The 20,275-nt window shown below is 45.4% G+C and overlaps 1 protein-coding gene across 1 annotated transcript in view; it reads right to left on the reverse strand.

Annotated features, from left to right (window-relative positions):
- PAH (phenylalanine hydroxylase) overlaps positions 1–15,997 on the reverse strand; it is a 41,854-nt gene extending 25,857 nt beyond the window's left edge. Inside the window, exons 1-3 of the mRNA XM_014937501.1 lie at positions 15,874–15,997; positions 11,671–11,778; positions 1,082–1,265 (exon numbers count right to left, since the gene is read on the reverse strand). Coding sequence (XP_014792987.1) covers positions 1,082–1,265; positions 11,671–11,778; positions 15,874–15,915 — 334 coding nt within the window. The 5' untranslated portion in view covers positions 15,916–15,997. The remainder of the gene's footprint in view (positions 1–1,081; positions 1,266–11,670; positions 11,779–15,873) is intronic.
- Positions 15,998–20,275: the final 4,278 nt, after the last annotated feature.

Raw genomic sequence — 20,275 nt, forward strand, 5'->3', positions numbered from 1 at the left:
AAGGCAGGGAGGGGGAGAAGTCATCAGCTTTTAGTGCAGCAAGTGAGGCTCGTCAGAGCAGGACAGCCCCACAGTGCAGAGCCATGGAGCCCGGGAGATCTCCACTGCTCAAGGCAGATGGTGATTTAGCTGGTCCTGCCTTTTGCTAGAGGACAGACCACATAACCCCTTGCAGAACATTCCTCCTCATCTTCCGATTTAAAATTTTGCATCTATTTTTAAGATGCTCTATCACAATCTCAACACACTCAGCTGCCAGCGCTGGGTCTGTATGGGCTGACTCTGAATGGACTCGCTATGGAAGATGGCAAAGTGCATCCCACACAGCAATCCTTCTTGTCTCTCTTCTTCTAGGTTATCATATGGGCAGAGAACATAGGAAAAGGCTAAAAGTGTACAAGACCTGCAGTGGCTTTCAGTGGTCAGTGGTCCAAAAGCTATGGGATAGTAGTCAGAGATTCAGGAGACATGCCATTGGGCTTTTGGTAAGCTAGCCTATCTGCATTATATATGGTGGTATGGGTCCACTTGCACTCCTGTTATTCCTTCATGTTACAGGTGTGTGTCAAGACCAAAAGTTGCCACCCTGCATGACTTGCCAAAAGCTGTGTATATAAATACTGCCTTTTTTAAAAATAGGGAAGAGACTGGGAGCAGAAAATAGATGTACCTACAACTTCCTGCACCATTGCTTAGGGATTTAGAAATTGAGCCCTTATCCTGTAACTCCAGTCATCCTTTGATGCCTCTTAACTTCTGCAGGTAGTGTAACAAGCTACCACAACAAAGCTGTCTTTAGGAGGCTGTGAGTGCTGCCAACCAACCAGACAAATGACAACATAACACCATGCCTCCAGTTCCTAGGAGACGTAATCATAAACATGGCAAAAGATGGAGCATGGCAGCTTACACCAAGAGAAAATCTCCAAATGAAAAAGCTTACAAAATAAGTGAAATAGGCAGAGGAAAGGAAATGCAGCCATACAGATCCAAGAGGAACTCCTTTGCTACAGGAAAAAGAAATTTAAGTATGTGACAGAAATATTCCTTGACAATGTTATTCTTGTCAGCATATCCTTACCAGTGTCCTTCTTCTTCGTTCGTGAAAGCTCATGGACCGTTGCTCCAATATCATTTCTCAAGGACTTGATGATCTTGTCCAATGCTGGGACATTGTTGCCTTCCAAGTTAATGAAGAATTCATACTCATCTTTGTTGAGACGGGAAGGTCGTGACTCAATGTGGGTCAGGTTTATACCTTTTTCCTATAAGAAAGAGAGATTTTGGTCCCCACAGAGTTTGGGGGAAGAAATATGACATAAAGACTAGCTAAAATTCCTGTGTCAGTCAACAACCCATCCTATACAATTCAAATAACAATCCAAAAGTAGAAACTTGCCTTTGGTGGACACTGACCTGAGGGCTTTCACAGCAGGGACAGAAACAAAAAGGAAGAAAGAGAATGATCCGGGATTCATTCTTGTGCAGAGCACCAACATAAAGACTGGGCACTACATAAACCTCTGCAAAAGGTAGAATCATGATGCAAGTTGTAAACAGGTTTTGTATTGTAAATGATGACTCCAGCACCATGAGTACATAATGGGAGCTTGTCTGTGTGGACAAGAACATTTCCCTAGGATCAACCCGGAAGGTAAGGGTTCCACCTGTAGACAACCCTCTCATGAGAAAGTGAATGCTGTATTAATGAGCATCTTGAAAGGAGGTTGGAAAAGCAAGCAGCTGTGCACCCTGTGAGATAAGCTTCTGACGAGCCACTGTACAATCACCTGCAAAGCCACTTGCACAGTTTCCAGGGCTGTGAGCAGGTGTTGGGCAGAGATCCAAAGGGAAACGTGGATCTGCACCAAAAAGGCAACCCAGGTTTGTGCAAATAAAAACATGTGTGTTTTAAATCACAGAATCACTAAATCAGGGAATCGCAGAGTTGCTGAGGTTGGACGGGGCCTCTGGAGATCGTCTAGTCCAACAGTCTGCTCGGTCAGGTTCTGTCGATTTTTAAGTAACTCCACAGATGGAGACTGCACAGCCTCTCTGGGCAACTGCTCCAGAGCCTGATCACTCTCACAGCAAACAATTCTTTTTTTTTGCACGGAAATTCAAATTCCATTTCACCAAATATCTTTACTGAGCAGCAGCAGTGCCTCCTAGCTCTAAAGAAAGGGATCATTAGCAATATAGTCTTGATGACTGACTGGTAGGTACCTGACTTCAGACATGCCACCATGTCAATGCGTAAAGCAAGTAGCTAAAAGCACTGTTTTTTCAGTCACTTAAGCAGAAATCCAGGAAAATCTACCTCGGTTTATCTGAGCTAAAATGTTTTCCTGAGCACTGTGATTTGAATACAAAAATATTATTCTCTTTTTTTTTTTCAGAAGAACCTTTTAAACAGGTTTCAGTTGGTGCTGACGTTACCACCTGAGCTTCCTCTCAGGCTCGTACTGGAGCCACACGGCAGCACAAAGAGGTCTGTCCCTGGGAGGAACAGACAAACCCCTGGAGGAAATTTGGGCCTGAAGATCAACCACAGGAGAGCCAGAGAAGCTGACACGCAGTGCTCAGCAGCCCTGGAGAAGCTTTTGTTTTGCTGCTGTCAGGCTTAAGAAGACCCCAAACTACACAAGGTGAAATGATGGCCCCGCTGGTGTCTGTCACACCCCCTGCTGCAGTGGGGTCAGTGTTTCATCCATGAAGAAACACCGTGAGGATCTACTTGTGACCTACAGGGAAGAAAGAGGGAAGCTTTTTTTTTTCCTTACCTCCCTCTAGTTTGAGCTTCTCAAGCCCTTTACGGTTTTCTTTGCTGCTCTCAGCGCTTGCACAGCGCAGAGGGGCATCTGGCCACCGGCGGCAAAGGCCTCATTCACTCCACCACAAAAGGCAGTTTATTACTTGGTAGGAAGCAGCATGCATGTCATTCCTCTGTTTCCTGAGTGTCGCACGCTACAGATGAATTCAAATTGTTTGGCTAGATACCAATACAATAAGTTGAAAAGGTCAAAAGCCCATTCGCCAACTGCTGCTCTTGAGAGATGCTGTCCTCGCGGGGCCGTCGGGGAGGGGAGAGAATGGCCGCCACTGTCCTGGCCCCCGAGGACAATTTGTTTTAGGCCTCCAAAGCCCCCATTTCACAAACAGAACGCACATTGTACCCTCCGCTTGGTGAGGCGGAGCAGCCCGGAGCTGGAAGTTCAGATGGGTCGGGCCTGGGGTGATGGAGAGGGGGTGGCAGCCATGCAGAGATGTCTGAGAGATCACATAGGTACCTCAACCATACCCTTTGTTTTTCTGACCAGGTGACATTTCCACTTTACCAGCTCTCCAACCTGGCTCAGTGAGCAGCCGCACAAACAGCGGTGCCCACAAAACGGAGGGAGGGATGGAGGGGTTGGGAATGAGGAGACACCTGCAGGGTAGCCACAAGGCATGCTTAAGGCAGCAGGAGCATCAACGCCTCCCGAAGTATTGCCACAACTTAAGAGAGTGGGGGAAAAAAAAACAAGGAGGAAGGAACTCATGGAGAGAGAGCCACCTCCTTTCTTACACCTGAGATAAGCAGAACAGCTTCCCAGAGTGTGAAGCTGCTTTCCTGTTTTATTTGAGGGGTGCCTGCAGCTCAGCAATGTGCCAAGCCGACCTGTTATCTCTTTGTGCCGAGGCTTCAGGACCTCACAGCAGAGAAGCTGAAGGGAGAACCCTTCTGGTGACTGTTTTCAAAGCAAGAATTCAGCAGCATATGTCCAACTGCCTGAACTGGCGCTCCTGGAGAAACATGCTCTCATATGCTGTGCCTTGCTACTAAGCCCCTGATTTCAAAATATTTACAGTGGCTCTGTTACTCAGTTGCCTTACAAATCTCAATTTCATTCTAGTCCAACTACTCCATCTAGTGTTTAATCTTCATAGCTTCAAATTGTTCAAAACTTTTTTTGTATCCAAATCTTGCAATTGCATCAGGGTTCCCACAGTAGTTGATGCTTTATTTAAAGCTCCAACTTCTGGAGACAAATGGTTACCTGAGAAAGGAGAATGAGGGCAATTTTTTGGTTTAGTTGCATATTTTGAGCAGTTTTCAATCTCTCTGTGTTTTGGTTTTTTTTTAGTAGAGCTTGAGATCTTGATAATGTATGCCCTCAAAAGACAGCTAATAATTCAACAATTCTGTATTTATTTTATGGGACTTCACGATTTCTGAGCTGTTTTTTTGGTGATGGAACCTAACTCCTAACCTGACTGGTTTTGAATATCAGGGCTATCACATGTTTTTGGCTGGATTCACACCTGAACTATTAACATTGATGTCTTCTGGCTTTCCTACGTTAAAGTTGGTAGGAATCAGATGAGCCCATGGCTTGAGATTAGATGTGCCTTTGCTGAATTCACCTTATCATCCATTGCAGCTGCAAAGAGCTTGCAACAGATTTGTGCTTCCCTACTTCTCTTCAGATTTATGACCAGCATAGAGGTCATACAATCACGAATCTGCTGGAATCCTTCTCTGTTGGTTAGAGGAGGGCTAGCTGTTCACCTTGCATTTCTTTCAAAGCAGGCCATTTCTAATATACTTTTTAGCAAGTATTAACAATTCAGAACATAATTTGCCTTAAGGACTGAGGGTAGCATTAGAGGTAACAACTAATGAAGATCACAGGGGTATGGTATTGCCAGATCCCTTTAAGTTAGCAGAAGTCACTGCAAATTTCTTGCTTTTTTTTTTAAAGCCTCCATTCCAGAGGGTGAGAGATGTCAGTTTTCATTATTGGAATATCCAAGTTAACTGTATCTCTCTCTCTCCCCATTACAGAAAGAAGTCTCAAGACATGTTCTCAGAGCTCAAAAATCAAGTTAGAATTAAGTCCATTTTGTTTAAGTCATGATTTTTGAATGAGAGGGGTTAGCATTACAGATACCAACTTACAGCAGAAGAAATGGTAGACGCAGGAGGAAATCACCCATCTCCCTCCCTGCCTTACCTCACAGTGTTGGTTCTCAGCCTTGGCTCCATCTCAGAGGACATGAAGCAGCTCCAGCCCCCTCCCCAGGTTACTCCAGTTATGTCATCTCAGCTGAGCATCTCCTGTGTTGCAGCTGCCACACATGGGCTGGATCAAGCCACCCTGTTGTTACACTATGTCAGCAATCTTGCAGAGCTCACTGACATAAGAATTTACCATTGCCAAGAGCCTCACCCTCAGAGAGTTTAATGGACTGCTCATTGAAGAAGAAAAGTTGTGTTTTCATAGCTACAAGGTGAAGCTTTCAGTGGGGATGGATACTTTCTGGGACTATACTTCCCATGGCATTCATATGTCCTTTCGTTTAAGAATTACTAAATGCTCCTGTATGTGGTTGCTAAAACTAAGTACAGCTGTGAAATCCATCAGCAGCTTTTTTTCATGACTGTTGTCATTAAGCAAGTTTGGCTTCATCAGGAGACCCCATATTGTTACCAGCTGAAGAACCATCACAGTGCTACAGTGATGCTAATCAACTTTCATTGAGAACTGGTGTGAAATCCCCCAAAACAAGGATTTACTTGCACTTTCCTGATTAGGAAAAAAAAAAAAAAAAAAGTGACATGTTCTTTTAACCCTTGCCACAGGCTAGTTCAGGGCTTCCTGACAGTGGACACTTTCAGAAGCACAAGTAGAAACTTGGTGCCTAATTTTCACAGGAGATCAGAGGAGTTAGGAAGTGACAGTGATACTTTCACCATGGTTTCCCAAAGTGAAGGCAAAGGCAGCCATCTGGTTCAGCTTTACTATCTAAAGGCCTGCTTCTCAGCTGAAAACCGTGCTTTCCCATCTTCTTCTTCACATCTGCTAGAGTATTCTTCACATGACAAGGTCACAGAGGAAAAGGGACCTAGAACTGGCCCCTGCCAGCAAACATCTCCAGAGGGCAGCCGGTGCTGAAGCAGCCACAGAACACATGGAGCAGGACAAACCAAAAACCCTATGTGACAGGATGTGGCACTGCACAAGTACCTAGCAAGAGGACACTCCTCTCTTTAAACTTATGTTGGTTTACTAGAACAAAGAGTCCTGCTCTCCTGGCCTTGGAAAAGGGAGAGCTCACACCGAGGACACAGAATTGGAGCAGTGAGTTCAGGTGTAGTAAAATGACTATAGCTGGGCATATGCAGACTGTGATGAAAAAACAAGTCTCTTGGTAGAGGCATGCCTGGCCCGTTCACCTATCACTGTGGACACCTCTAACATACCCCCTGGCCAAAGTGGCTGCTCCCTTGTCCTGATTTGGAAACAACCCAAAACACTCAGGGGATAAAGAGATAACAGTTACTTTGGACTTTCTGTTGAATAAAGTAAGCTCCTAAACAGAAAAACAGAACAGTCGTCTTTGTTGATTATGAAAGTGCAGGGTCTCATTTAGTACAGCCCGTTACTCCCATCCAGCCCTCCAACGGAGCAGTAACTTACTCTGGGAGCAGGAGTACTGCTCAGTGCAAATTAATGGGGCTGCTTTTGAGCTACAGACCTACCCACTGTCGACTGGACCTCGTATGAAGTCCTGCTCTTGTATTTGGGAAGGTTAAGTCAGTGAAGAGAAGATGGAAGGGTCTTCTCTGAGAATGCATTGAGGAAGTTTGTAATGTATTCTAACTCAATGTTTGCCACATACTACAGCTGACGTGTCTTCTACTACTTGTAAAGAATTTCACAGGAGATTAATGTATCCACAAATTCATGTGGAAAAAATCCAATTAAAACTGAGGGCAATCCTTTTTACATATTGAAGTGTTTAATTCTGATATTTTTAATGGTGAATGTAACTTTGGAAATGCAAGTCTTTGAGGGGGGACATGCAACTCTTTTTCTTTTCACTGTTTTTCTTTCAGAGTGGACTTTGCTGTGGTTTAAAAAAAGTGATCTCAATTTCAATAGGCTTTTATCACTACATAGCAAAATAAACATTCCCATCAAGTGTAGTACTTGGGTTAACCCAAAATGCTCTCCTTTGCTTTTTCAGTCTTGATAAGATACCTGGAAGATTTCTGTCTTTTCCTGACCTGGACTTACGCTCTGTAACTTTTTGATGTGTTTAATGAATCAAAAAAGAAACATAATTCCATATTCTGTCTTGCTGATTTTAAGCATGATATTTTACTTAAGTGTGAAGATCTGTTTCAGACTAAGGTATTTATTTGCATTTAACGTCCTAGCTATCATCTGTAACAGCACGAGATTAATATACAGCATATGGCTGCACCAAGCAGTGCCTTAAGTGCAGCAGGTCCTGTTAAAAGTTGGTGTAAGGACTCTGCTGGTGGGTTTATGTGGCCAAGCTCAAATTTGCAATGAGGACAGAGGTGTTGCCCAAGCAGAACCCATAAGGAAGCTGTATGCACACTAGGACAGATAAAGGTTATGGGCAAATAGGCTTTTCAAGCGCAAAATAATTGGGTTTGATAAGCAGAAAGTGAATCTTTACCACATCCCAATATACAGAGAGAGCAGGTAGTGCAGAAGCAAAGCGGATCCAGTTTTAACAATCTGCTTATTGCTGGGCATGATTGAGTAGCTATTACATTACAGCACGTGTCAGAGCGCAGAGTGGCCCTGCAGACACTGCCTCTCCACAGGGAAGGTAGAGAAGGGACTTCAGGGACTGTACTGCCAACAGTGACACAGGGCACCCTGAGTACAGAGCAGGACAGGAGGAGCAGATTCACACAGCCAGGCAGTGATTTGCAAAACAGAGGCCCAGGGGTCAGAAGAGCTCAGGAGACTGCTGAAGCCTCACGTTTCGGGGGGCGGGGGTGTCCTTCTGAGTGCTGCTTATTTTTGTGTGTGAGACTGGGAAAGGACTCTCCTCCTACCCAAAGTGGACGTTGAACTCTTCCATGGACATTGTCTGGGTTTGCTGTTAGAGACAGAAATGCTTTCAGCTTAAAAAGCCATATAGCCTTTCTTTAAATATGTGCCTGCCCTTCTGAGGGTCCAGCCCTTCTTCCATTCAGACTGCTTGCTCTTTTAGGACATTATGAATCAGCTCAACACTGAAATACATTGGAGACAATATGAATCAAGAGTAAACATAAGACAAAAGGGGATATAATCAAGTACATTTTGGACATAAAGCCACAGACATAAGGAGCTGAGTACATAGAGGAGATTCTTCAGAAAAAAGCCTTCAAGCTACATAAAAAAAAACCAACAGTTGTCACTGTAAGCACATACTTGTGTGCAACTTGTATGAACAGAGAACAAGAGTTTGGGTCTTTGAGCAGAAAAACCAAGCGTGAGACCATGCAACTATCTGTCAACTGCATGAGCAGCCCTGAGGAATGTTTGAGTATGACAAACATTAATATTTCTCCAAAACACATTGAAATTCTCTTAAACATGGTGTCTCAGTTACAGGATGTAATTCTGTGCCATGAGCACTCTCTCTGTAACCACCGACCCTGTGCCTGCACATACCTAGATATGAAGCTCCCCAGCCTTTGGTCCACCCTGGCCCACAATCAGGGCTTACCTAGTTCATCTCAGCTGTATCTGGACACTATTTCCTTTCCTGGGAGGTTTGCCTCCTGGGTGAGTACAAAATACAGAATCATAGAATCACAGAATCTTCTAGGTTGGAAGGGACCTTAAAGATCATCTTGTCCAACCGTCAACCTAACTGACAAAAATGACAAATACATCTGGACTGTGGAGCAGCCATGGTGCTTGATGAGCCAGCAGTCCTGGACCTCTGGTAAATCAGGTGCAAGGCCAAGATGGAGCACAGCCCAGCTCCCTTTGGGCTCTCACTCTCCATGGAGATCAAGCTGCAGTGAGGGTTAATGCCTGGGCAAGTTTCACCCCAGCACAGAAGTAGGACATGGGCAGGATGTGAACCTGGGAGTGAGGACCTGCTCCTGCATCGCAGGCAGAGACACAAGAGTGACTGAACAATCCTCCCAGAGTAACAGAAATTTTTTCTCCATCTCTTAAACCAAGGAGAGGATGGACCTCCCCAGGTCTACGCAGACATCTTTAGCAGCCAGGTTGACTTCCTGTAATGGCACCACGAGATCTCTCCTTTCTTTAAGTATCACCTCAGTTCTCTGTGTCTGTCTGGATCTTGTTCCATGCATTTTCACGACTTTCCTACTTACTGGTCTCTTAAGCCTCCTTCTCCTCCTCCCTTCGTGTCCCAGAGTAGTTTTGCAGATTTTCTAGAGACGAGGCAAAATCCTCAAAGCCAGTGCTGGAGGCACTGTCCTTTAATAACTCCCAAGAGTGAGAAGGGTTGAGCTATGCTTTCCGCCTGCATTCCCACGCATGGGTCCCCAGAGAGACCTCAGCAGCTTGGGCAGCCCCCAGCCTCAGTAAGGATCAGAGGGGTTCCAAATGTGGCCATCAGCATCAGCGACCACACAAGATCTGTCCCTCCATGGGGGTCGACAGCTACAGCGCCAGGTTCGCTCCAGGGAACAGACTGATCATATTTTTTGGCTTTCGTGTTTTCCTTTTTCCTACTTCATGTGGTTGTGTGAAGCAATAACAGCCAGAGCAGCCATCCCCACATCTCCTCCCTGTGCTGCCCCTCTGAGACAAACCCACTGTGTTTCCCCAGGCCAGCGCTGAGCCGGCAACAGAAATCCTGGGGACAAGGCAAGAGTTCTCCTTGCCCAGAGGAGACCACCAGCAGAGAGGCTGAACTAACTCCTGTAGCTAGCCTGCATCTCACAGTTTATTTTATTAATCAAGGAAGGGGTATACAAGAGGAAAAAGTCCTCTCAAGGTCTTCCTTCTGGTCCCCACTCTTCACCTGCATCTCACCATCTTCCCTGCCTCTGCGCAGATGCCAGAGCACAAAGCCTGTATCTCTGAGGCACCATGGTTATGGCCCAGGTGGGAAAGGGTGGAGGTACCTCAGCTGTGCATGCAGATGAGTCTTACACAGCTATACATGGCACGAGGTCCTTTGTACTGAGTTAGAACAGCCCAAGGGCTGCTCTGGTTCACACACCTCAACGCTCATTGATTGACTAATGACAGCCCTGAGGAGCTGAAGCTGCAGGTCAGGCTTCTACCATCAAATCTCCTTCTTCCAGTTACCCATCCATTTCCCTACTGCATTGCCAAGAGGACACAAATCTGATTTAAGAGCAGCTACATCAGGTCTCGGTGCTGGGGAAGACTGCAAATTTGCACAAAAAAGAATTGGTTTTGTTGGGATGGGAAACCAGCCAGCCACCACTGCAGTCTTCTTTAGCTGAGCCCCATCCCCTCAGTTGCCATCAGGGACACTGGAGAAAATCAGGGCGGTCTAGTTCAGGTACCTGCTTTGGGGCAAGAAGAGTCACATCCAAGAAGTGGCTACTTTTCTCTTTCCTAAACTAGCTCCCCTGCAGATTTTCCTCTAGAGCCGACAGCAATTTGGTTAGTAGACAGCAATGTGTTTAACTAGAGAATGTCAACAGCCTCTTTAATTCACTTACAGACTTGCACACCACCGACAGGCAGACATTTTGTAGGACTGTATTACAGTGGACAATTCACAGATTTAGTCTAGCTCTGCTGTCATTGGCATGATTTTCCCTTCATCTTAATGAATCAAATATGTCCTATAACTCATAATTATCTTTCATTTGTATTAATACCACACAAACCTTTCATTTCCTAGTCATTTCAGTTTACAAATGGAAAGTATGCAGGCCACAACTTTTTACAGTGTCTATAGAAAGAGCTGCTTTCAGGCACAACTATTACATGATGATGTCCTTAAAAAAAAAAAAGTCACAAAACCAATATAACAGTGTATTTGCTTGGGAGACAGAGTACACAGCTGTGTGTGTTGCGACACAACCATCCTGAATTGCAAGGATTTCGTGCTTTTTAAACAGCATCCATGACATCTGGGAAACATTTCTGAAAGAATAAATGGGCACACAATGTCCTGAAAGGTAAATGGCTCCCTATTTCCCCAAAAGCTTTCCAAATCAGTCAGTACGAGTTGCTCTGGTGTAAATAAAGCACTGTGATTTTGATGCTGCATTGTAGGTACCCTCTATCCCCTCTGTAGAAGTACCACTGGTGGGAGATGGTGGGCTTATTTATATCAGATTTTCTGAGGTTGACAAGGACCAAGAGGACAGTAGCTGTCCCCAGTAGAAATACTTCATGAAGCATGTGCATTATGAGTCACATGGCTTACATGTAGGTTAGATTTGCCTATCACATATGCATACACATACTCAGATGGCAATGTCAGGTTATGGCCCAATTCACTTCTGCCTCTTAATCAAGCAGTTACATTCTATACATATACACATATGCATACACATACTCAGATGGCAATGTCAGGTTATGGCCCAATTCACTTCTGCCTCTTAATCAAGCAGTTACAGTGGAATATTTCCTTCTTACATGGAAAAAATGCATTTTTTTTGTTCACACTCATATCAGTTAGAAGTAGAGGTTTTAATTTAAAAGTTTGAAATCAAATTTTAACTTAAAAAGGCTGCTTCTGTTTCAAGACTTTAAGGGATTTTAACCCATGAAAAAAAATGCATGCTGCTTTTCCCCATTATGGCAACAGAATCACAAACATGACCACAAATGCTCTAAGCAAATGTTGCTGTAATGCAAAAGCGTAAAGAACTGGTCAGGTCTCCTGAAGGAAAATATTTACCTCAAATGTGCGCAGAACTTTAGCCAATGCCCCAACTTCTTCTTTCAGGGAGAAAATCAAAGAAATCACACCGCTTTTATTTGAGGACTCTTCAATATACATAGATTCCTGAAAGAAAAGAAAATAAACAAACAAAAAAATATTTACATTCACCCTAGGAATCAGTTTTGCTTTGTTCTGTTTCCCTTTTGCACAGCATCAGCAAGGTAAAAAGAGTATAAAACTGCTTGAAGTGGGAATCAAGGCAGCTGCTGATGCCAGAGGTGCCATCTCTGGCTCTGCTCCGATTTATGATGGTTGAGACACAAAATCCCTTCTCTCAAACTAGGGCCCATATGGGAGCCAGGTAGTCAAAAAGGACATGAAAATAGTCTAGTATCATCTCTGTCTTGCTTCACCTTTCAAATGTATCAGGCTCAGGGATGATTGGGAACATTACTGCACTTTGGTTTCAGCTACAGTGCAAAGACCTTCCCTCAGGCTTTCTTTTCATTAACACTCAGGATTAATCAGAGCAAGGTAGATGAGCTCTGTGCAGGGATGCAGGCCACGATTTGTGTTTCCCTTCAGTTCTGCTAGTTCCAGGTAGTCCGAGGAGAGGTAATATTCACAAGAGGGATATGGAAAGTCATTTAAAAACAAAATAAAAATAACAACAACAAACAAAAAAAAAAAAAAAAAAAAAAAGAGGGAAAATGTTGGAGCAAGCATTTGGACCTTCATCAACATCCCTAAATCCCACAGTGAGTAAAGACTCAGGGCAAAATGTGTTTTCATTTATGCTTACTCCCTTTCTCTTATTAATTTTCTGCTCTGCAAATTCCAAAAGGGTATTTCCAGTATTCCCAAGCAAGGAGAATATTTATTTTAATTATTTTCATGGTTTTTATTAACAGAATGTTTTAGTATGTCTCAGTGCATGTGCTTCTTTTCACAAAACCCGTGTTAAGTAGGCAAGCGCTATTTCACCACTTCATAAACAGGAAACTGAGTCCTGGAGTGGGGCCAGATTTTCAAAATTATTCAGGTACCTGACATGGCAGGTAAGTGCCTGCTGAGATTTCCAGAATAGCTTAATTTTTCTGATGTCAGAGTAAATTTGATGCACAAACATCACAGACTTTTGGAAGTCACATTAATGCCTTATTTGTTGGTTTTTGGTTTTTTTTTAACATCTCCTGGCCTTGGGCAAATTGCCCCTGGTTGGTATTTCAAAGATCACGCCAGACATTTGCAACACAGATGGGTACTGATGTAACAAGTCCTGGGCCAAAGCTTGACTTAAGGTATTTTCAGTCAGAGCCTGCCCTCATTACAGCTGTTGCTTAATTTAACATATAAATCAGAGTATAAAGAGCCCCAGTTCCCAAATATTGTCCTCAGAAAAGACAGTCTTTGTAGCAGGCAAATTAACAACCCAATCCAGCTGTCCTGAAGCCGTAAAGTTCTTGGTAGGACTACATTTTCTGAGGCAGTGTTACAAGGAATGGCGTTCTTTTGTAAAGTAAATAATTGCTGATTCTTCAGGCTGTCTCTGAGGCTGCTGCTAACCTGAGAATTCATTACCAAAGGCTGGCAACAGATTTTTCTATCTGGCCTTATTTCCAGAGGTTGCAAAGGTTATCCAGATACCTTTTCTACCTTTATGGGGAACCTCTAGTGGGAAGTGTAGTAGAAATACTGCACATCCAGCCAAGGAGCTGACCCAGCTCTTACATGGTGGAGACTAAGAGGAAAAGTAGTCAGGAGCGATGTGGCAGCTGGCTAATGAAACCCATTTACACATCAGGCAACCACAAGAGAAAATCACAACAGGAATCATTCAGAAGGCAAACAAGATGTCAGTAGTCCAGAAATTTTATGATAGTCTGACCAAAACTGTGATCCGAAATACTGTCCAGGCACTGCTTTTCCCTTCTGTTTTCCACCACCACAACCAAAACTGATCATAAGGACAGAACTGTGCTACACCAGTGTCTGCCTGATGGACGAAGAATTTGATTTTCATGGTCTGCACTGGAACTGTTTTAAAAGCTATGTCATTATGTATTTAAAATACCCTTGACAAGGCATGCTGTAAGGACCAACTTCTATGGCAGGTTGACTTGAATCTGTGTGACAAAGGAAGAATTTGTCATTTGGACACATGCAGGGGATATAATGCAAGGTTCAAGTCCCGCAAGGTAATTCTGATGTTAATTGATCTCTTTATACCATTAGATTACCCAAAAAGGCCTTAGAAACCTTCTGTACAACATAGATTCTCATTGGTCACTAGCCTTGATGTGTTGAGATCAGCCACTTTCAATCTGTCCTCACTAATTTTCCCACTCTTGTAAATTGATTTATGTTGGTGTTTAAAAGTTAGACACACTGCAGTAGGGAGTCGGCACCAGTTCTGCAAACAGAGTGATACTTGCTTAATTTCTTGCACATCCACATATGCAGTCAGTTCACTGGAAGAACTTTGTACAGATGTTAGCTCATGCCTGAGTCTGTCCACACAGAAGACAGCTTTCATTGCAAGAAAAAGATGACTGTTTTTCTGGTACCCAGTTCTTATCAATATACATGGAGGCAATATACATCAATGTATACTGCAGACAATATACATCAACATATACACTGGAGGTAACATACGTGAATATATGTAATATGCATACACACAGGCACCCACATTTATTGCTGAGCTTTTTGTAGTACCTATACATAGTTTAACTGTTGATCACAGTTTCTCCATTGTCAATTCTAATTTCTTGTTTTTCAACATATAGAGAAGAATATGCAGCTTTGGGGTAGTTCTACTGTTTTCTTACTACTGTGATTATAAACACATTGTTTCACTGTCATTGAAATATGTATATGTGATTTATAAATGTAGTGTGGAATAAACTAAGCTCTAATTTTCTTCCAGCTCCTTTTTTTTCAGGAAGTAAAATAAGAACCAGTTGATGAACATGAACATCCATGCCCCTACACAGTGCAATCTCAAAGATAGGTGTTGTCTAGATGCAAGGATGGGTTTACCTGAGCACAATGCAAATCTGCATTTTCAGTCAACCACTTCACACATTGATACTGCCTTTCTGACACATGCAACAGTTTTGGAGGTCAATAATACACACTTCAGCCTTCTAAGCTGCTTCTGAGCTGGATAGATAAAGCCCTTCAGAATGAATTCCAGCACTGTTTATGTCAAAAGAAGTTTTCCTTGCAGTTTCACTGAGAGGAAAGTTTCACCTCTGTGTCATAGATTCCAGACTTACTAGATATATAAAATAGTAGGGGGAAAAAAAAGGGGAGGAAATAATATTTCAAAGGAAAAAAGATTCCTAAGTTACTTCTGAAAATGGAACTAATCTCCAAGTCAGATTTCTTAAGCCATTTAGATGCTCCCATAGGTGTCATGGGACCAAACAATTATACAGCTTGGAAAAGCAGCAAGGTGAGACCCTAGAGAATTGTTGGGGGAGCTCAGCCTCAGCACATGAAGATGTAGGAAACTGAGCTTCCTTAGCTGTTCCTCTCTTAGGAAGGTTTGTAGAAACTAAAGCCCTTTTTTGCACACCTGCAGCTTGTCTCTGGCTTCAGCAGCATTGCACAGGGCACATACATGCAGAATTTAGTCCTAATAATTAACCATGCTGACCTCAGTTTACGTCACTTGCCCCTGCAGTAACTATAGTGCCTGCAACTGAAAGGTGTGGGCTTCAGGACTTTTCTGTATTTCCCAAAGCAAAGGGTTCAAAGTAAGTCAGTAAACTTTAAAAAAAGGGGATGTCAGAGTCCCAAAATTTAACATGTCTCTGTCAGAAAAGCATGCTTCAGCTGCTTTCCTTTAACAGAAGATGGCTTGCTTTCATCACACAGGTTTAAGACCTCTAGTTAGCTGCTGGTCTTTTCTGCTACTTCTTGTCTTTGCCCTATATGCAAGAATGCTGTTGCAGTGTTCATTTCCATTCCCGCTGCACTTTTGCAAGCACAATTAACAACAGACAAGCATGCCAGCTGCCAGGAGGAAGAACGGTGGCACCCAGGCACTGCAAAGCATCGAGACAGGCACGTTGTTTTCTCCTGAGCACCACTACCCCTCAGAGAGCAGGGGACAAGATTTGCAAGCGTGGCAGGGAGTGGGAAAGGGCAGGAGAGGGGCAGATACAGCCCCCCCCTACAAAAAGCAGGCACGCAGACCCCACTGCTTACCTGGAAAGGGTCACCATTCATTTTGCAGTGCTGCGCATCCATGTTGCGGAGGCAGCAATGCCCACACCGGGAGACCCCTTTGCTGCTGCAGGTGAAGCCTTCTGACCTTAAAACAGTGGCCAGAACTCCGTGCAAAGGTATTTAAAGTGGAGCAAGCAAGGCAAAGCCATCCCCTTCCGCCCCCCCCCCTTACCCAGCTCCCTCCCCCCGGACACGGTGCCAAGGGGGCGTTCTCCCTACACGCCCCCCCCCCCCCCCCCCCCGTACATGGGCCCCCCCCCCCCCCCCCGCCCGCCCCCCCCCAGCCTCTGCCAAGCCACAGCCTCGGGCCTTTGGACCCCCACCCCTGGCACATGGACCAGCCTCTCCACGCTGCCCGGCCCCCCAGAGTCCCATCCCGGCGCTCAACAACTCTCCACCACTAGTTTTTCTATCTGCATGCAACGTGGAGGGACGAGACGCTTTAAATTAACAGCCTTCCTCCTCCTCATCAGCATCAGCTGCTGTCCTCTTTTTGCATGTCAACATGCCGGCTTTGGTTCAACCTTCTCCCCATCCCTTCCCACCGCTGCCTGCATGTTCAGCCCCAGGTGGGTTTCCCACTGGAGCTCGCTCCACGTGACCAGAGATCAGATGTTCTCCAGGATCTGCTCTTTAGATGGCAAACACCAGCCAGGGAGGGCTGTGGCAATGCACAGCAGCTGAGGGATTGGTCCTTTAGTAGGGCTGCATCCAAGAGGTCAGAGAGCAGGAGACATCGCTCCACACACCAAACACTGGGGAGAGGGAGACCTGTTGTAAAGGAAGCGTGAGACAGGAGTTAGCTGCATGGACATCACGCTGGGACATGGGTCTGGACATGGAGAAAGGGAAGAAGGTTAAGAAAGAAAAGGAGCAGGGAAGAGTTATAACCAGGGGCAGGAGGATGCAGAAGAACTGCAGAAGATGTACATGTGCTTGTATATAGTGTCAGCTGTGGATACTAACAATGGGAACAGGGTGGGGAGTGTAAATTATTTTGGGAAAGTTTGGTAAAGGGTTGGTATAAAAGAGCCCAGATTTGGTTTAGAAAGAGTTATCAAAGGGGTGGAAGGAATAATGGAAAGCTGCAGCCCAATACCAGAGGGCAGGTGAAAAAACACAACAACAACAACAAAAAAAAAACAACCACCACAAAAAACCAAACCAAAACACCACCCCCCCCAAAAAAAACCCACAAAACCAGCTGGTCAAGTATCTATCTTGCTATTTGGAAAGATGAAGTCTGTACTGAGACAAACTCTGCCAGGATGGGTGATCTTGCTATATTTTTGTGATGAAGATAAATTCTGTGGAATAGAGAAATAATCTTACAATTATTTTAGCCTTGGGGGAATCTCTACTGTCTGCACTAGTGCAAACTCAGATGGGTCAATACTAACGCACACCTACCATGAATTATTGGTACTTACAAAATCCAATAGCTGCTAAATCCTATCAGCCTCACAGCAGGGAAACTGAGCAGAGCTGCTTACAGGGATGTCGGTACAAACCCATTTGAAACCCATGACTGTGGAGTCAGAATCCAGCCCACTGAAATTGTTGGCTGCATAATGTGCATCTGAAGTAATTCAGTGCTTTTGGGTGTGAATACCTACCTTTTCCAGAAGAGCTGCTTGTTTGAGCATCCTGCAGCCGCACGCAGGGGTAGAAAGTTACTTTCTGAAGTGACCAGCACGCCTGTGGTATGGGCTGGCAGGTCCAGGGAGGCACCCAAATGCAATGCACACATAGCACACGGGGTCCTGCTGACATCGTGGCAGCATCCTGGGGCAAGGAGAGAGGGGAGGTTAACCTTGGTAATTGCCAGCAGTTTAAAAACTGCTATTTTTGAACTGCTCAGCCAATAATTTCACTACAGGAGGCAGTATTTTATGTCCTGTGTTTGTGCAGCACCAGGCACAGTCCTATCCGTGATAGGGACATTGAAGGCCACCTTTCAAAAAAACCCAAAGAAACAGTGAGATGAGGATGGTGACAACACTGATTATAGTACTCCCTGTGCAGGACAAGACAGCCTCCAGGAACTGGTCTTGTTTACTTTCCCCACACACCATGCCTCACTACCTGGTATATTGTTCAACTAGATTTTAAAAGGCTTAAATGAATGTCCTAAGGCTGGCCAAAAAAACTGTGGCATCCAAAGTAATAAACTACTTTTTTCTGTCATTTGTTTGCACCTTCCTTTTTCTTTCTTTTTTTCTTTCTCTTTTCATTAGCCTTTGATCAATCTTTTTACCTTCTCTGTGGCTCTTACTTTCATTTAGTCTTTTTTTTTTTCCCTTTCTTCCATCCTGTTTCTTATGTATTACAGCCTCTGTTCACTCTGACAGTAATGGCAAAGCAAAGTGAAATACTGGGTATGCAAAACAGTGCTCGTTCCAAATCCTCATAGTTATCTATTTTGCCTCCTCCTCCTCCCTGCTTTTTTCTGTTCATGTTACACTTACTGCTACCTAATCATAATAATATCACCAGTGTATTGCCACCAGGTCACTGTTTAATCAGCCCGGGCTGCCAGAGGTTGCCTAGTAGCAAAAAGCACCGGCTGGGGTAAGCAAAGCTCCTTCTTTCCAGGAGGAATTCTCAAATTCTCTAGTTCTGGAGCAAAGCTCTGTGTGTGTGTTTGTGTTTGTGTGCGTGTCCAGTGCCATGACAGTATGAACACACAATTGCATCAGTGCTGGTTACTTTGGACCATTTCAGAGTCCAAACTGTCTGAGCTTCCCCGTCCTCTTTGAAGTACCAGTTCAGCACACAGGTTCATGCCCCTGCAGTGACATTGCTAACTGGGGTTCCCTACTTGGGTTTCGAGATGCCCCGTGTGTCTGAGTCCCCATACTCTGGGCGAGCACCTCATTTTTGGGTCCACTAGTCCTGCTCTGGGCTCTTGCCGCAGCACTGTGTAACCCAGCTCCTTTCAACCATCTGCAGGTCTGCACTGATGTCCCACATCTCCTCCACCTAAAAACACCTTTTTGCCCTTGGAAATACATGCCTTCTTGGGGCACACACACACACACACAGACACCATACACATCCATTCCTGGCTGTGCTGCTCACACACAACTAAGAGGGCTCTTTGCACAGAAAGCTGGCTGGTTCCCCTGGCCGGCATGATGCAAGTTCAAAGGGCCATGGACTTTGGCTGCTTTTCAGGCTGCTCTTTCCCGCCTCTGCCTTTAGCCAGCATTTGCAGAGCAGCGGCTTCCCCGGAGCTGTGTGTTTTCTGCTGTGGGCAGGGATGTCCCTTGCCATGCACGGACACTGGGACTATGACCTGCGGCTCCCTGCCTGCCCTGCCACGTCAGGATGTCCCACTCCATCTGAGGGAGCAATAAGCAACCGAGAGAAGCTTTTCTACTAAAACCAGAAGCTCCTAAAAAATCCCCAAGTGAGGATTCAGTGAGTATCTCAAGGGATGTGTGTGAGATGACAGGGAGCTGGGAGGGTCCTCCCTTTATCAATATTGTGTATGCATTTGCCAGAGGTCTCTGGGTGCCGCAGCTCTCCCTTCAGTGCCGTAAGTCTTACGAGGAGAGGCTGAGGGAGCTGGGGTTGTTCAGCCTGGGGAAGAGGAGACTGAGGGGAGGCCTTATCGCTCTCTACAACTACCTGAAAGGAGGGTGTAGAGAGGCGGGGGTCGGTCTCTTCTCCCTAGTCACAGATGATAGGACAAGGGGTAATGGGTTCAAGTTGCGCCAGGGTAGGTTCAGACTGGACATTAGGAAACAATTCTTCACAGAGAGAGTGGTCGGGCATTGGAATAGGCTGCCCAGGGAGGTGGTTGAGTCACCATCCCTGGCTGTGTTTAAGAACCGTTTAGATGTGGTGTTGGGGGATATGGTGTAGGGGAGAACTTTAGAGTAGGGTAGATGGTTGGACTCGATGATCCCGAGGGTCTCTTCCAGCCTAGATGATTCTGTGATTCTGTGATTTCCTCACGCCCCGGTCCACACCGCGGTTGCAGAACCTCCCAGCCGCATCCCCCAGCCTCGCAGAGCCGAGGGTCCCCGACCTAGGATCATAGAAGCATCTCCTCCCACAGGTGGTCACCTCCCACAGATGACCATCACAGAATCAATCCCCTCCTTCTCCACATCCCCCAGACGCGTTCTCCCCTCTTCCCTCCGCAGCGCGGCGTGGCCGGCAGGTGGCGCTGTGTCCTCACGGCAGCGCCCGCCCAACCGGGACCGGCGCTGGGGGGGGGGGGGGGACGGACGGACACACGGACACCGGGCTGTCCCCGCCGCTTGCCCCCGGCGGAGGGGGAGAAGGACGGGGATGGTGGGGGGGAAGCTGTCCACCCCCACCCCTCCTGGCCGGGGACAGCCACCGCGGAGGCGCCGGGAAAACCACCCCC

The sequence above is a fragment of the Calidris pugnax genome, unplaced genomic scaffold (genome assembly GCF_001431845.1).
Source record: "Calidris pugnax isolate Ruff unplaced genomic scaffold, ASM143184v1 scaffold1, whole genome shotgun sequence".
Classification (NCBI taxonomy): domain Eukaryota; kingdom Metazoa; phylum Chordata; class Aves; order Charadriiformes; family Scolopacidae; genus Calidris; species Calidris pugnax.